A 13,987-nucleotide genomic window follows, 5' to 3' on the forward strand; every position below is an offset into this window, starting at 1 on the left:
ATTATTTTTTAAAAAAAATTACACACTTAGCGATGGTTTTTGAAAAAACCGTCGCTATTAGCGACTGCTTTATAGAAACCGTCGCCGATTTGATGACACGCGGGCCCATCTGTTTTGAATTATTTTAATTTATTTTCTTTTATTTTTATGTAAGTGTTATTTATTATTATATGTTGTACCGTTTTATTTTAGGTTTATAATAAATTTTTAATTTTAAGTAAATGATACTCATAAAATTAAATTATTTTACGTATTGAATATATAAAAACAAATTATTATTAATATAAAATAATAATAATTTAAATTTCTTAAAAAATTTGAAATTGAATTTATTTAATGTAAAATAAGAGTAATGAATGAGTGGATAGCGGGACCCACAAATAATGAGTGTGAATGTTAAAATGAATGTGGGAGAATAGATGTGTTAATGTAATGTGTATGTGACATGTGGACCCCGCGATTTTTGATGAGATGGTGGGTGTTATAACACCCACCAATGGGGATGCTCTTAGCAATAAAACTATTTTGTGTTAACAAGCAATACACTACATTTTCGTCTTCTATTTTGTGTTAACGAGCAATACACTACTGTTGATATATTTACTCACATCGTCTTCTATTTTGTGTTAACGATATTCCTTAACAATATTCATTAGAAATATATATAGATATAGAAAAACTATAAAATGGAAGACGATTCTCCTACCGCCTTTCCACGGTTCCACCATTATCTGTGGGTTCAAGTTGCTATGGGGATGGAGAACTTCCATTTTTGTTCTTTAACTCGATGAAAATTATATTTTTAATTTATTTTGGTCTTGTTATTGAAATTCATGTTTTTAGCTTATTAATTTGCATATTTTTAATTTTTTTTATCCAGAATGTTTACATAATATCATATATATTAACGATATTAAGTGACGAATCATCATTTTTTGATGTCACATTATCATTTTCGACGTTATATCAGTATTATGATGAAAAATGACTAAAATTGAAAAAAAAATGAAGTAAAACCTTAAATTGAAAGATATATGTGTATTAGTTTACAAAAATTAAAAAAATTTGGTGCCTCGCAGTATGTGTGTAGAGTTGAGATGATAAATGAAGTAAGACCATAAAAATGATCAAGGACTTGAGACAACAATAATTTTGTTCCTTAATATGTTGCCTGTTTCAAGCTTAAAAGTATTGGTATTAAATAAAAAAGTTGGGTCGTGCGTTTTCAAATAACATTGATATAATTTAACAATTCTTTTTTTCGATTTATATGATGGTTATATAAAAAGTATAAAGCATTACACAGATTTAATACATGGCTTCCTCCTGTGTGTAGAGTTTCTGTGTATTACACAGAATTCATCATTGTGGACGGATAAAGACCCTGGATTCCAAAAATAGGTCAATGAGACGCTTTAACTTATTATCTTAATGATATTTGTTCATCCTCGCGCTTGTGATCCACGAAAAAATCATAAACATTATATATAAAAATAAATGTGAATTGTTGGATATCTATTTAGACAATATCCTCAAAGGCTAAGAGGAGGTTGAACTCAACCACCAAAATATGGGTATGAGTCTCTTATAAGCTATGAACCATCTACATGATCCAAAGATCACGAAATCTCCAGACGAATATAACCCGATGGAACGAAGTCCTTATACATAAGTTCATGTTTAAGTAGGATTGGATTCTCATATTGATTGGAACTCGACTACTGTACTTGAGCACCTGCAATTTGATAAGGTGGAGAGGGTAGCTAAATATCGAATACAAAGAAAATTTGAAAAAGTAAAAGGTATAACCTTAAATATTGATCAATAATTCATTAGCAATGTATTAGAAAAAAAGTATATACAAGTATACCAGACCCTCAAAACTTCCGGAGAAGCAAAAATTAGCATATATTTACTCGAGTGAAGCCTTAAAAGCAACATCTCAATTCGGACCAGACACTAACCAGCTTCGCTTCCAATCATAACAGCATTAGCTCGAAAAATTTTATGAAAAGAAATGTGGCTGATGCCCCGAAAATCACGAGCATACTGAAAGAAACTGCTACTCCGCCATAGAATGCCACACATAAATCTCCCAAAGAAAGTAATATTATTAGTCTACGCCTGAGAATCTTTACTTTTCCTCAGTAAACCATCTTTCAAATCTCCATACTCACGGAGCTCGTTCAATGCATCAGCTATAGTCTTGTTAGAATCCTTACTGCAGTTTTTATGGCCATCCATGTTGGAACTTTGATGGGAACAAGAGCTGTCGTGACGAAGAGGTGGTGCATTCTGGAACATATGAACAAGAGCGCCAACTTGTGAATTTTTAGCTGGTCCATGCTGAACAGAGGGATGCGATGAACCTGATCTGGTAATATACATGGCATATCAGGTTTATTTCAAGACAATGCAAATAAAATTGACGGACTACTTAAATTTAAGTTTAAGCTATTGAAGACGGAAGACATTTAATATAACTGGTCTATGGTGTGTCCATGAAGCACAGATCGTAAAATAATCTTCGTCAATGAGGTCTGTGAGGCTTCACCTCTGGAACCCCTTCTCTTATAGCACAATGACTTGGCCTAAAGGCTTAAATAGTTAAATATGTGAAATGTTTAATGCTTACAGTCTCTAACAGGGTGAAACTATTTACGTGCCACTAGAGGACTCAGATCAACATAGAAATTACATGATTTTTCTTATACAAGCTAATAAGCATTACTTTACATCCATCAGTAACAGCAAATCTGCAACTAACAACCCCCCTGATATGGTGACACACGAGACACGTACGACATGAAAAGATAAATCAAAACATGTAGCTTATAGATGAGCATCTCATAGTTGCTCTCATGTTATAATGGCAAATTGATACTACAAAGTGCAATTGATGAGATGGTCTTTGAAACAACAAAGTCATGATAACAAGGGTTGGAATTTTAGTAAGATATAAGTATGATCTTCCATTAGAAAGCCTTTCTTGTTGAGAAAGTAACAAGATTTTTTTATGTCGCAGACAAGCTACGAAGGCAAAAAAGTTTATTCTGCTATTCTGGGGATCAAGTAGTATCCGCGTTTCAGTTTAATATTTCCTTCAAGTTGCCTTTTGTTAATGATATCCTGTTACACTCACAACTCACAAGTCTAGCTAAAAATAATGAACAGAACAAACAGAGGTTAAATAGAAGATGTAATAAAAGGTAAATGTATTTGATATTCAGTATCTGATTCTGCCCAGAGTTACATATTCTGTACAAAAAAAAAAAGAAGAAGAAACAACATTCAAATTTCCTAGCTCAGATAGCAGCCTCTCCGAGAAGAAAAATAACAGAATAATCCAACAAACAACCACTACCCACATTTTGTTTACACTCTCTCAGTTGCCTCTGTCTGTCCCTTCTATTGTAGACATTTTTAATAACAGGCCAATTCTACTAATTTATCGGCCATCTCTTCTTCACCGCCCTTAACATATCCACATATGACAAGATTTCATTTAAATTTTACATAAAAACTGTGGATTTAGAAAACTACATACGTGTATGAGCTATACTGGTTGGTTTTTACAGTTCCCAATACATATGGTTTGCAGGTAGATCACAGAGAAATATTATACCCAATGGATGGCAACAAGTTAACGTGTGGCTATCTATCTTTGGAAGTATCTCTAGCTTGTCTATGAGAGTTAGTCTTTTCAACTGGTCTTCCACGTGAAGTTCATCATCTTTGGTGGTTGCTTGTTTTAGTATCTTTCAGACCTTATCTTACGATCGATTTTCTTCTCCAGCGGGTTATAACTGGGTAACTTCTGGAGGTGGTCGGTGATTCATCTCTGGTTGCTCATGATACAGCGAATCTGGTGGGAATCAAGCGAAACATTCAGAGGCTGGAACAAACTCAGGCTACTAGAATTATGGAATTGGAGCAAAATGATCATTTGAGTAGCCAAATTAATAAGAGGATATTCATAGAATTCCTCTTCTTCCTCTGAAATAAGGAACGTGACTGTTGTTGCCAACCAAACAGCGGTGGTTGCAATTCAGAGGCTGGAACAAACTCAGGCTACTAGAATTATGGAATTGGAGCAAAATGATCATTTGAGTAGCCAAATTAATAAGAGGATATTCATAGAATTCCTCTTCTTCCTCTGAAATAAGGAACGTGACTGTTGTTGCCAACCAAACAGCAGTGGTTGCAATGCAACCCTGCCGAGAGCAATGAGCATCTTATCTTGGAACGCCCGAGACGCTCAGCCGGTTCCGAATGGCCTTTCGGACATACTCCCCCAACTTAGTTTTCGTTTTGGAAACTAAGTTAAATAGGTCCAGAATCTCAACTATGGACATCGTTGGGATTTCACAATGCTTTTGGGGTAAATAATAGTGGCCGTAGTGGTGGATTGGCATTTTTTTGGAATGAGGAATGGAAGGGTCGACTTGCAGAGCTATAGCTCAGGTCATATTGATGTTCTAGTTATTACTGAGGAAGAGTGGAATGGTATTCACTCTACGTTCTTTAGGCCTTCCAGAGGCTAAAACAAGGGTGTCCATTGTTGCCGTATTTATTCTTGCTTTGTGCTCGAGGTATTTCGCAACCATGTAAATCAGGGTATTCTGCGTGGGATAAAGTGTGCCCGCCTAGCTCTGGAATTAATCCTTCTATTTTTTGCAGATGACTCGCTGCTTTTTGGACCAGCTAACGGATCCAATTGTGAAGTGATACGTCTTGGAGGCCACCTCCCTTAGGTTTTATTAATGTGGATGCTTCGGTAGTAGCTTATTTGGATCACTTTACGGTAGGAATTGTGGGGGTGTGATCACGAGGGAGTTGATTTATTTGCATGCAGCTACATATCCCAAAGGCATTTTCACCCTTCATTTAGCTGAATTGATAGCACTGAAGGAGGGTGTTCACATGGCTGCTAAAGTTTATGGTTCAAAATGTATTGTTGAAACGGATGGGACATCAATGATTAAATCCATTAATGTTTCTTCGTTGTTTTCTTATGATGAACCCTTAGCTCAGGAGATTCGGCTTTTGTGCTCCAATACATCGGACTCTTCGATTGTTCATTACTCTAGACTGGATAACCAAGTAGCACATCTGTTAGCAAATAGGTGCAGGTGGTCTGAATGTCATTTTGATTTTGAGGATGTGATTCCTTTGTACTTATCTAAAGTTGTATCCGCTTACTTGATTGTTTGACAATGAAATCTATTTTTACTGAAAAAAAGGAAATAATATACGCATCCCAAAAAGTAGCAAACACATTGGAGCACATGTTAAACCAGAAAGAATGAAGCAAAATAAAAATCTGCAGGGTAACTCTATCATGAAATCTAAGAATGGATTAAGATTCATTGCAGAGATTATGTCTTTTTTTCAATTTAAACATCACATACTATGATGTGGCAATTACCATGAATCAACCGTGACAGAAGTCAGAAAACAAGATGACAAGACATTAATCCTGAATATATCTCGATATCAGCTAAGCACCATTGACTTCTAATTATTAGCCCAATCAAGTAAGCAAGATGTATTACCTTGAACCAAGACTTATTTTGGCATCATTATCTAGAACAAATGCCCCGAAAAACTCTGAATCATCGTAACCGCCCCCAAAAGTTAACCTACTAGAACTTCTAGATCTTAATTTTGATGATGAGCTCTTAGATGACGGTTTCTCATCAGACATCTTCCTGTGTTCATCCTTCGTTAAAGGTAACTGCAAAAGGCAACATCATTGTTTAAAATGTGATTTCGGGAAACATGGAACCATACAAATAATTATTACTGTATATACCTTGTCAAAAGTTGAGATGGTTTGATCATCGCTTGCACCAATACCTCGCTTGGAAACACATATTTTAGAATCTACATTAGGAGGCAAAGGAAAATCTGTACAAGTTCGATAATCCTCATAACTTGGATTCTTCGAATGACTTGCTTCTTGCTTAGAAACGGGAATTGAAGAATGAGACTTAGAATAAGATTCATAACTCCAGCTATGACGCCTACCAAACGCACATGTAAATGGGGAACTTTGTGATTCAGGAAAAGATGGAAACCATCTACGTGGTTCTGCCATTGGACTGCCAACATATTCGGGTATAATCTGTGGCGATATAGGGATTGATGGCTCAGACCTCAGGTCCAATAATGACGAACAATAAGACACCGAAAGACAAAGCCTACCACAAGACGTGTCAACAGGACTAAAGACGAACTGTTGCATATCCGCCTCTTCTCCACGGGTAAATGGCTCCACAAAAGATGAAACGCGATGGCCAAGATTATATAATCGAATCCGGGCTGAAGAAATAAGATCACGAAACAACTTATAAGCCGGCAAAAGCCTAACAGTCGCATACAATGATCTTAACGACAATAAAGACTTCTTGTACAAAACATGAGAGCTGGTACAAGTGGATCTCTTACTCCCAGACATGCCACCTCCTTTACCACCACATCCCTTTTCATACTGTATAACCCACCTTTCAATAATCTTTTCAATCTTCTTTCCACAGCCAAATTCATCACTTTTCAAATCATAAGAGCAAGGCTCTTTCCCAGACATATTCCCCCCAAGACCCCTTTTTGGTGAAGAGTTCAAGGGGTCCGAACCGCCCCGCCTCTTTATCAGAACAATATCAACAATCACAGGTTCAATATTACTCTGCCGCCAAAAGTCTATATTTTCAAAAGCAGCAGGGCAATCCCTAAGAGCCAAATTAAACCACTTATCCCTTGGCCTAAAACTTGACGAAGAAGATGATGATGAGGAAGGCGAAGGAGACGACGAAATCTGATCGCCGCTATAATTACGAGACGAAACATAAGGACACCTCGATTCCAATATCACGTGAAGGCTTTTAGCCAAAAACTCAGTAATAATCTGTTCCATTTTCGCAGGTTCCGACGGAGCGTTCCCACGAGAAGAAGCCATGGATACTCACCTCTCCCAACCAAAAAAAAAAATACCAAAAACAAAAAAAAAAACCCAGAATCCAAAACGTTAAATTCCACTCGAAACTCAAACTAAATCAACATCCCGGTATAAATATGCAAAGAAACGAATTCCCTCAACAAAACTTCCCAGAAAAATATGAAATAGAGCTTCAAAGCTACTACACTAAGTATCAATAAATAAACGTCTACCAGTATATGAACACAGGAAGGGGAAGGAAGAAACATAGGCACCGACTATTTCACAGTACTTGACTTGCAAGGAATTGCAAAGGTATTTTCTTTGATATTCATCTCTGTATTTTTATTGATAAAAATAATATATTTTTGTTCATCTATTATATTAAAATCATCAAGTGATTATTCTCACTTCTCAGGATTTTTATATATATCTATATAATGATTTGGGCGGGTTTTGGATGAGGAAATTCGAATGGTTCCTTTTTCCCTTTTGCGTTGATGAATTTTGGAGTCGTCGGAGACTTTTAATCGCTTCTTCGAGTCCATTTTTAATCTTAATCATAAGATTTTTCTTTAAAAAAAGATAATTTTTTTTAAAAGAAAAATTAAACAACAGAACAAATCAACAAAATTAAATCTGAATTATAAAAATCTTTTTTCTTCTACGTGTAATATAGTTCAATTAATTTAATATATAGAGCATAGTCTTGATTTCATTACCTTGGAATGCAGGAAAAAAAAAATTTATCGAAATATGATATTTAGACGGTTGTACGTCTTAAAATATCTAAATTCTACCAATGACAGTAATTATTTTATAAAACATCAGAGAGTTTAGTTCAATTTATATAAAATAATTCGAAATATAAATTATATTATTATAATATTTGCTTGAAGATATGAATTTGAATTATATTTTAAAAATTATTGGCTTGAGATTTTTTTAATATAGATTTTAAATTCTATGTCGATGTTTCATGGTTATGGAAAAGTGGCATTTAGTAATTTATATTTAAAATAGTTGTCTCACCTATCAATTTTGTTAGATGAATTTTCGAAACGATCCAACTCATATTTTATATTTGGAAAATGCTGAATTTTTAAAATTAAATCCAAATTAATAGGACTGTAATCAAAATTTCACACGTTTCTTAAAAGTCCAAATCCTAATTATTATTATTTTTTATAGATATCAACAAATTTTTTTTAAAAAAAAAAACAGACGTTAAATCCAAGAAAATCCAAATTTTATTTTGAACACGTTTTTTTGCCTCGAAGAAAGGAAAATATAACTAAATGGGCCAGTAGGCCCCCAATCTTGTGCACTATCTTTCAAGCTATAGGCCCAATTAGCTCAAACCCATGTATCGAACCAGTCAAACCAATCATCAGCCTATTATAGAAAGACATGATATATATTTGTTGGGTTTAATTGCAACAATTTCTTTCCACTGTTTTTCTTTTTAAATTAAAATAATGTATCATGTATATGCCAACTCCAAGTTAAAACTATACCAATGATATTTCCTTTTTTTATTATTTATAATATAATTTTTAAATTTATGTTGGTGTGATAAAATAAAATAAATCTATATAAAATATGAGAAGATTTAGTGTATGGCATTCTAGCTTAATTAAATGGTAATATATAAAAAGTACATGTCACAATGTTCACAAATTTGCAAATGTAATTAGCTTCTTTGTCTGATATGAAGAGTCAAACTCAAATACATTATTAATATTAGAACTTGGATCTAACTCAAACCCAAAAGCTAGCTCAAGAGGGGAGACTTGTCCAAGTCCATATATACAACTCTCAGGCATTTTATCCAACTAATGTGGGACAATTAACGCATCCTCTCGCGCCTAGGAATAAACATATGAATCATGAAGTTTACAAATAACCCAACTATGGGTTATGGACCTCATACATAACGGTGAAACCTGGCTCTGATACCATATTAAGATTGAAATATGAACCTAGCTAACTCAATCCAAAAGCCAGCTCAAGAGGAGAGGATTGTCCAATTCTATATATATAACTCTCAGATATTTATCCAACTGATGTTAGGATAAGCATGAAATAAAGTCTGAATCTAATTTTAGAATTTGAATTCACTGGTTGATATTTAGTGGGATTTAATTATTATATGTTTCACAATCTATTTTAATTAATAAGGATACTCATTCTATATATAATGTATCGGTTAGACAATGGAAATTATATATCAATATGATGATAAGACAAGTTACAATTTATTACAAAGAAATATGCAATCCAATGTTCGTCGTATTCACACGATCGAGATTGTACAATGAATTTCTATACGAACTAATTTGTTTTTTTTTCCCGATGTATCCTTATATGTCAACATTATAGTTACTTGATGACGAAGAAACGTGTTTGTATATTATTGGATGATATTAATATTGTATTTATTAGAGCACACATCCGCATCAAAGATAAAAGTAAACTTCAAAGTAATTATACTAAAAGGAACAAGATATTGATTGCTTTCAATTTCAAAACAAGCTAAGGTGGATTTGCATTAAAATGGGAAAAATATAGATAAGGATTTCAAATTATTTTAACTTGTGGATTTGAAATCAAGATACTAGATACAAATGTATAAAATACTGCTAAAAGAATTTGGAATCTATAATTCAGAGCCATTGATTTGTTTGGATGGGCTAAATCTAAAAGAATTTGGAATCTATAATTCAGAGCCATTTATGGACTAATCTAAAATGAATTTCATATCTATTATATATCAAATTAAATATTTTCAACAATAACTGTGATATGAATTAAAAATATATAAGATATGTATCATTCGAAATTCATTCTTCAAATTGATCATTTCTGAAGTCAAACATCTTCAGATCATCAAATCATTCGATCCAAGAATAAGAATACGAAGTTGAAATCATTTGATGTATGACAAATCGAACCGAACACATCATAGAGAAATTTTGTTTCCGTCTTGATGTGATTGTGGAAAAACTAGTGTTTTGGTTGTCATAGAGACAACAAGAGGCTCTAGTTTTTGGTTGTCATAGTCAAGTATCCAAATGATAAAAAGTGAGGCAAATGTAGCAATTTGTATCATCGTAGATGAGTTTTTTTCCTTTCCTTTCTTGAAATTATTTGGTAAGGTGTGAGTTCTTTTTTGAAAAAAGTATTGAAATTATGGAATATCCACACGTCCAAGATTTTGGTGTTGTTCGTTGATTGGCAATGAAAATTTGCACAATATTTCAAGTCCCACCATGGAACCACAGGCGCCATTAATCTCCAATGTCGAGAAAGAAACGTAATGTCTAAATAATGTTTATTCGAAAAAGGACCATTTTTTAATTCATTCCATATTTTAGACTCATATAATGATTAAATTTCACTTATTTATTTTATAATTTTGGGAAAATGGGTTAAAATATTTATTTTATATTCTTGGGAAAAATACAAATTGGTCTTGTAATATATCGTCCATTTTTCACTATTAGTCCTAAACTCTCAATTTGCACTAAATTTGCTCTTATTTTCACTTGTAATCATTTTTTTTTATCGAAGTGATAACGTAGTATCTGATGCTCACGTCAATAATTTCCGGTTACATTCTAATAACAAAAAAAAAAAAATGCGACTGCAACTTGAAAATATCTTGGATTAAAAATATAAACTAGATATTATTAATAAATAAAAATCCCACTAACTCAATAAAAGCAATTATTCGTTCTTCGAAGTCTCAAAGCCAATGCCCAACTGACAAGCTACACTGCAAGTGGGTTGGACCCATTTTGATTGACCATATATTGCGCCATACAAAAATTAGTGGAGATCCAAATACCGTGAGTTCAATAATTATCCTTTAAAAAGCTTTGGGATGAGATTGAAATCAAGCCTCTGAATAAGCTCAAGAAATGGGGTTTAATTCAATGTTTGCATAAATATTAATATCAATCATATTGTAAATATGTGTCTATATTTGTATATTGATTCAGATCCTCTTGTTTAGAGCCATATTAAGCCAAAATTGAATTAGAATCGAGTCGAGTCGAATCGAGTTTGAATCTATTAACGTACAGACTTCATATTTCTTCTCTCTTCACAAAAATAGAACCCGAAAGTTCGTTATAGTGATTTCGGATTCCTTGCTGCTCGGATCAAGAGGTTATTAATGTCCTATATATTTTTAGTTATCCTAATTAGCTATGCACTGTATATTTAAATTGGCAAAAACTTGTGTGAGACGGTCTCACGGATCGTATTTTGTGAGACAACTATCTTATTTGGGTCATCCATGAAAATATTACTTTTTATGCTAAGAGTATTAATTTTTATTGTGAATATCGGTAGAGTTGACCCGTCTCACAGATAAAGATTTGTGAGACCGTCTAACAAGAGACCTACTCATTTAAATTTTAAGTTATGAACCCGTTGCGAACATCTAGTCAAATAGCAAAGATACAATATCATGTAACTTTATAAAATTATTTATAATTAAAAATTAAGCAACAATATTACTCTTTCCCTTGTATATATGCCCATTAGTGCACCATCTATTAAAGAGAGGCCCCGACAACTATATTCCAATACTCTAGAAAGCAGAAGAAATGGCTTCGATTTCCTCCTATTCAACCTCCATGAATCAAGAATTCATCCAAGATTTCCATTCAAGAAAATTGTTGCTACACCCTCCTTTATACATCTCCCCACCGCCATCACCTTCCCCGACAACGACCATCGATCCGACAAACCGAAGAGACAGCAACTCCTTTGATGCAAATGTTATCATGGTTCTATCAGTCCTATTATGTGCCTTAATTTGCTCATTAGGACTAAATTCAATCATAAAATGTGTCCTAAGATGCTCAAGTTTAGTTTCCTCCGAGATAAACGATCATGCCGGTGCAACGACGACATCTCGGGTAGCCGACAAGGGGATCAAGAAAAGGGCTCTCAAAACATTCCTCACAATAAGCTACACTAGTGAAGTTAAGCTGCCAGGTTTGGACACAGAGTGCGCCATTTGCCTCTCGGATTTCGGGCCCGGTGAACGTGTTAGGGTTTTGCCTAAGTGTAACCATGGATTTCACGTCCGATGCATAGATAAATGGCTGAACTCGCACTCCTCATGCCCTACTTGTACGCAGTGTCTCATTGAAACATGCCATAAAATTGTGGGGTGTGACCTAGCCACAACTAGCACGGCAGGGGCGATACCGGAAACTCCACAGCAAGAAGTTGCAAGGATTTAGTCTCTACAACATGAAGGTCGTTTCTTAAGAAGTAATGAATATTTATTAGGATTCTTTAGATTTTGTTAATGATTTTTAGGCCAATTGCTTTACTTTTTAGTAGGCCAGTTTTTTTTTTTTTTTTTCGGTTAGGAAAATTTGTTGGTTTTCAAAACAATATATTGTATTATAAAATAAATTTAAACATGTGTGAATTAATTTGAAACCATCTTGTTCCAGTTTATTTTTTAATCCATTAAATATTAAAATTATTGTTTGATTTAGTGCATTAACTTTTTCCTGCGTTTAGTCCTATTTCGTCGTAATACTAACTTGGCATTGGAAAATTTTGATATGGCTTCAGAAATTGTAGATGTGGTTGATATCATATTAGTAATTGGACCAAAATATCTATGGGTGGGGAAAAACATAGAACATTCTAGTATATCGTATTTATCGTATCGCAAAATATCACACATACCGAATTTAAAAGTATATCGTAAATTTCGATATGATATGATACTGTACCAAACTTTTCAGTATCGATATCGGCATGACTTTAAAAAATATTCATTATTTTGGTATATACCGAAATACCAAAATAAATTCATATATTAAAAATTATAATATAATGTCAATTTTGGTATCAGTATGACATTAAAAAAATTCTGTATTTCGGTATAACATTATAAAAAATTCAGTATTTCGATTTGAATAATACCAAGTGTTTTAAAAAATTTGGTATAGAAGATATTATATCGGTACTGTATCGAAAAATTCGGTATACCAATTTTTTTTATAAGAACGATATGGAATTTATGTCATATCAAAATTTCGGTACGATATCATTATTCATTTTTCGGTATTGAAAATTTTCAGTACAATACGCGGTATTATTTGGAAAATCAGGTATATCGTTCCAGAGTGGTTCTCATGTGAGACCGTCTCACGGATCCTAATCTGTGAGACGAGTCAACCCTACCCATATTCACAATAAAAAGTAATACTCTTAGCATAAGAAATAATACTTTTTTTATGGATAACCCAAATAAGATATCCGTCTCACAAATACGATTCGTGAGACCGTCTCACAAAGGTTTTTGCCATCGTTCCGAAATATGCCTAAAACTAACCGAAAATTAAAATATTGTACACCCAAATAAAAATTTGAAGTGTGAACTACAATATAAAATTAAACAAGTTAATGAACCAACAAAATTATTGCCCCTAATTATACATAATAATCCATTGTACTATTATAATTAATTAAATTGTTGTTATAGATAATGAACATTTCAAATTTTTTATGATAATAATTAATAAACAACTAAAGCATAATATATAAATAATAAATCATTATATAATATGATGAAATGTGTTATTATTTACACTCTATTTTTTGTTATTTACAATTGTGAATAAATTTTACACGGTAAATGAAATATTGATAATACAAAGTGGAGTGCAAATAACATTACTCATTGATTAATATGTTTCTTTTATAAAAATTAAACAAAATATTTGAATATATATAGTTTTTTATTTGATAGATATGATTATACTTGTCTATAATAAAAAAACTTGTTATTTTATTAAAAATTATAATGAATGATACTATTATCATTCAAATATTTTAAACTGTATAACAATTTAAATATCCGTGATTTGTGACCGGTGAACCCAAATCGAAATTCCATAGATTATTTTTTTCCATCTCCACTTTTTATTACACTATTCAGTCACAAGTTAGCTCATAATTAAATCTACTAGTTCAAATTTACTTTACCCGAACAAACATAATTTTTTCCCA

The 13,987-nt window shown here is 32.9% G+C and overlaps 2 protein-coding genes across 2 annotated transcripts; one reads left to right on the forward strand and one right to left on the reverse strand.

Moving 5' to 3' along the window:
• Positions 1–1,786: 1,786 nt before the first annotated feature.
• LOC140810884 (autophagy-related protein 13b-like) lies at positions 1,787–7,300 on the reverse strand. The gene is made up of 3 exons (XM_073168827.1): positions 5,816–7,300; positions 5,556–5,737; positions 1,787–2,374 (listed from the first exon to the last, which is right to left on the reverse strand). Exons 1-3 carry the CDS (start codon positions 6,956–6,958, stop codon positions 2,119–2,121), a joined length of 1,581 nt encoding a protein of 526 aa, XP_073024928.1. The 5' UTR covers positions 6,959–7,300; the 3' UTR covers positions 1,787–2,118.
• Positions 7,301–11,509: 4,209 nt separating this feature from the next.
• On the forward strand, positions 11,510–12,322 carry LOC140810294 (RING-H2 finger protein ATL78-like). Its single transcript, XM_073168168.1, has one exon. It carries the CDS (start codon positions 11,554–11,556, stop codon positions 12,196–12,198), a length of 645 nt encoding a protein of 214 aa, XP_073024269.1. The 5' UTR covers positions 11,510–11,553; the 3' UTR covers positions 12,199–12,322.
• Positions 12,323–13,987: the final 1,665 nt, after the last annotated feature.

Source organism: Primulina eburnea, chromosome 1, assembly GCF_022965805.1.
Source record: "Primulina eburnea isolate SZY01 chromosome 1, ASM2296580v1, whole genome shotgun sequence".
Classification (NCBI taxonomy): Eukaryota; Viridiplantae; Streptophyta; class Magnoliopsida; order Lamiales; family Gesneriaceae; genus Primulina; species Primulina eburnea.

What these genes read in the sequence shown, in the direction of transcription:
- LOC140810294 (XM_073168168.1), top strand. Translation starts at nt 11,554, where the DNA reads ATGGCTTCGATTTCCTCCTATTCAACCTCCATGAATCAAGAATTCATC.
- LOC140810884 (XM_073168827.1), bottom strand. Translation starts at nt 6,958, where the DNA reads ATGGCTTCTTCTCGTGGGAACGCTCCGTCGGAACCTGCGAAAATGGAA. An exon ending in CCATCTCAACTTTTGACAAG is followed by an intron (nt 5,738 to 5,815) that starts GTATATACAGTA and finishes TGCCTTTTGCAG; the next exon opens with TTACCTTTAACGAAGGATGA. An exon ending in AAAATAAGTCTTGGTTCAAG is followed by an intron (nt 2,375 to 5,555) that starts GTAATACATCTT and finishes GTATATTACCAG; the next exon opens with ATCAGGTTCATCGCATCCCT.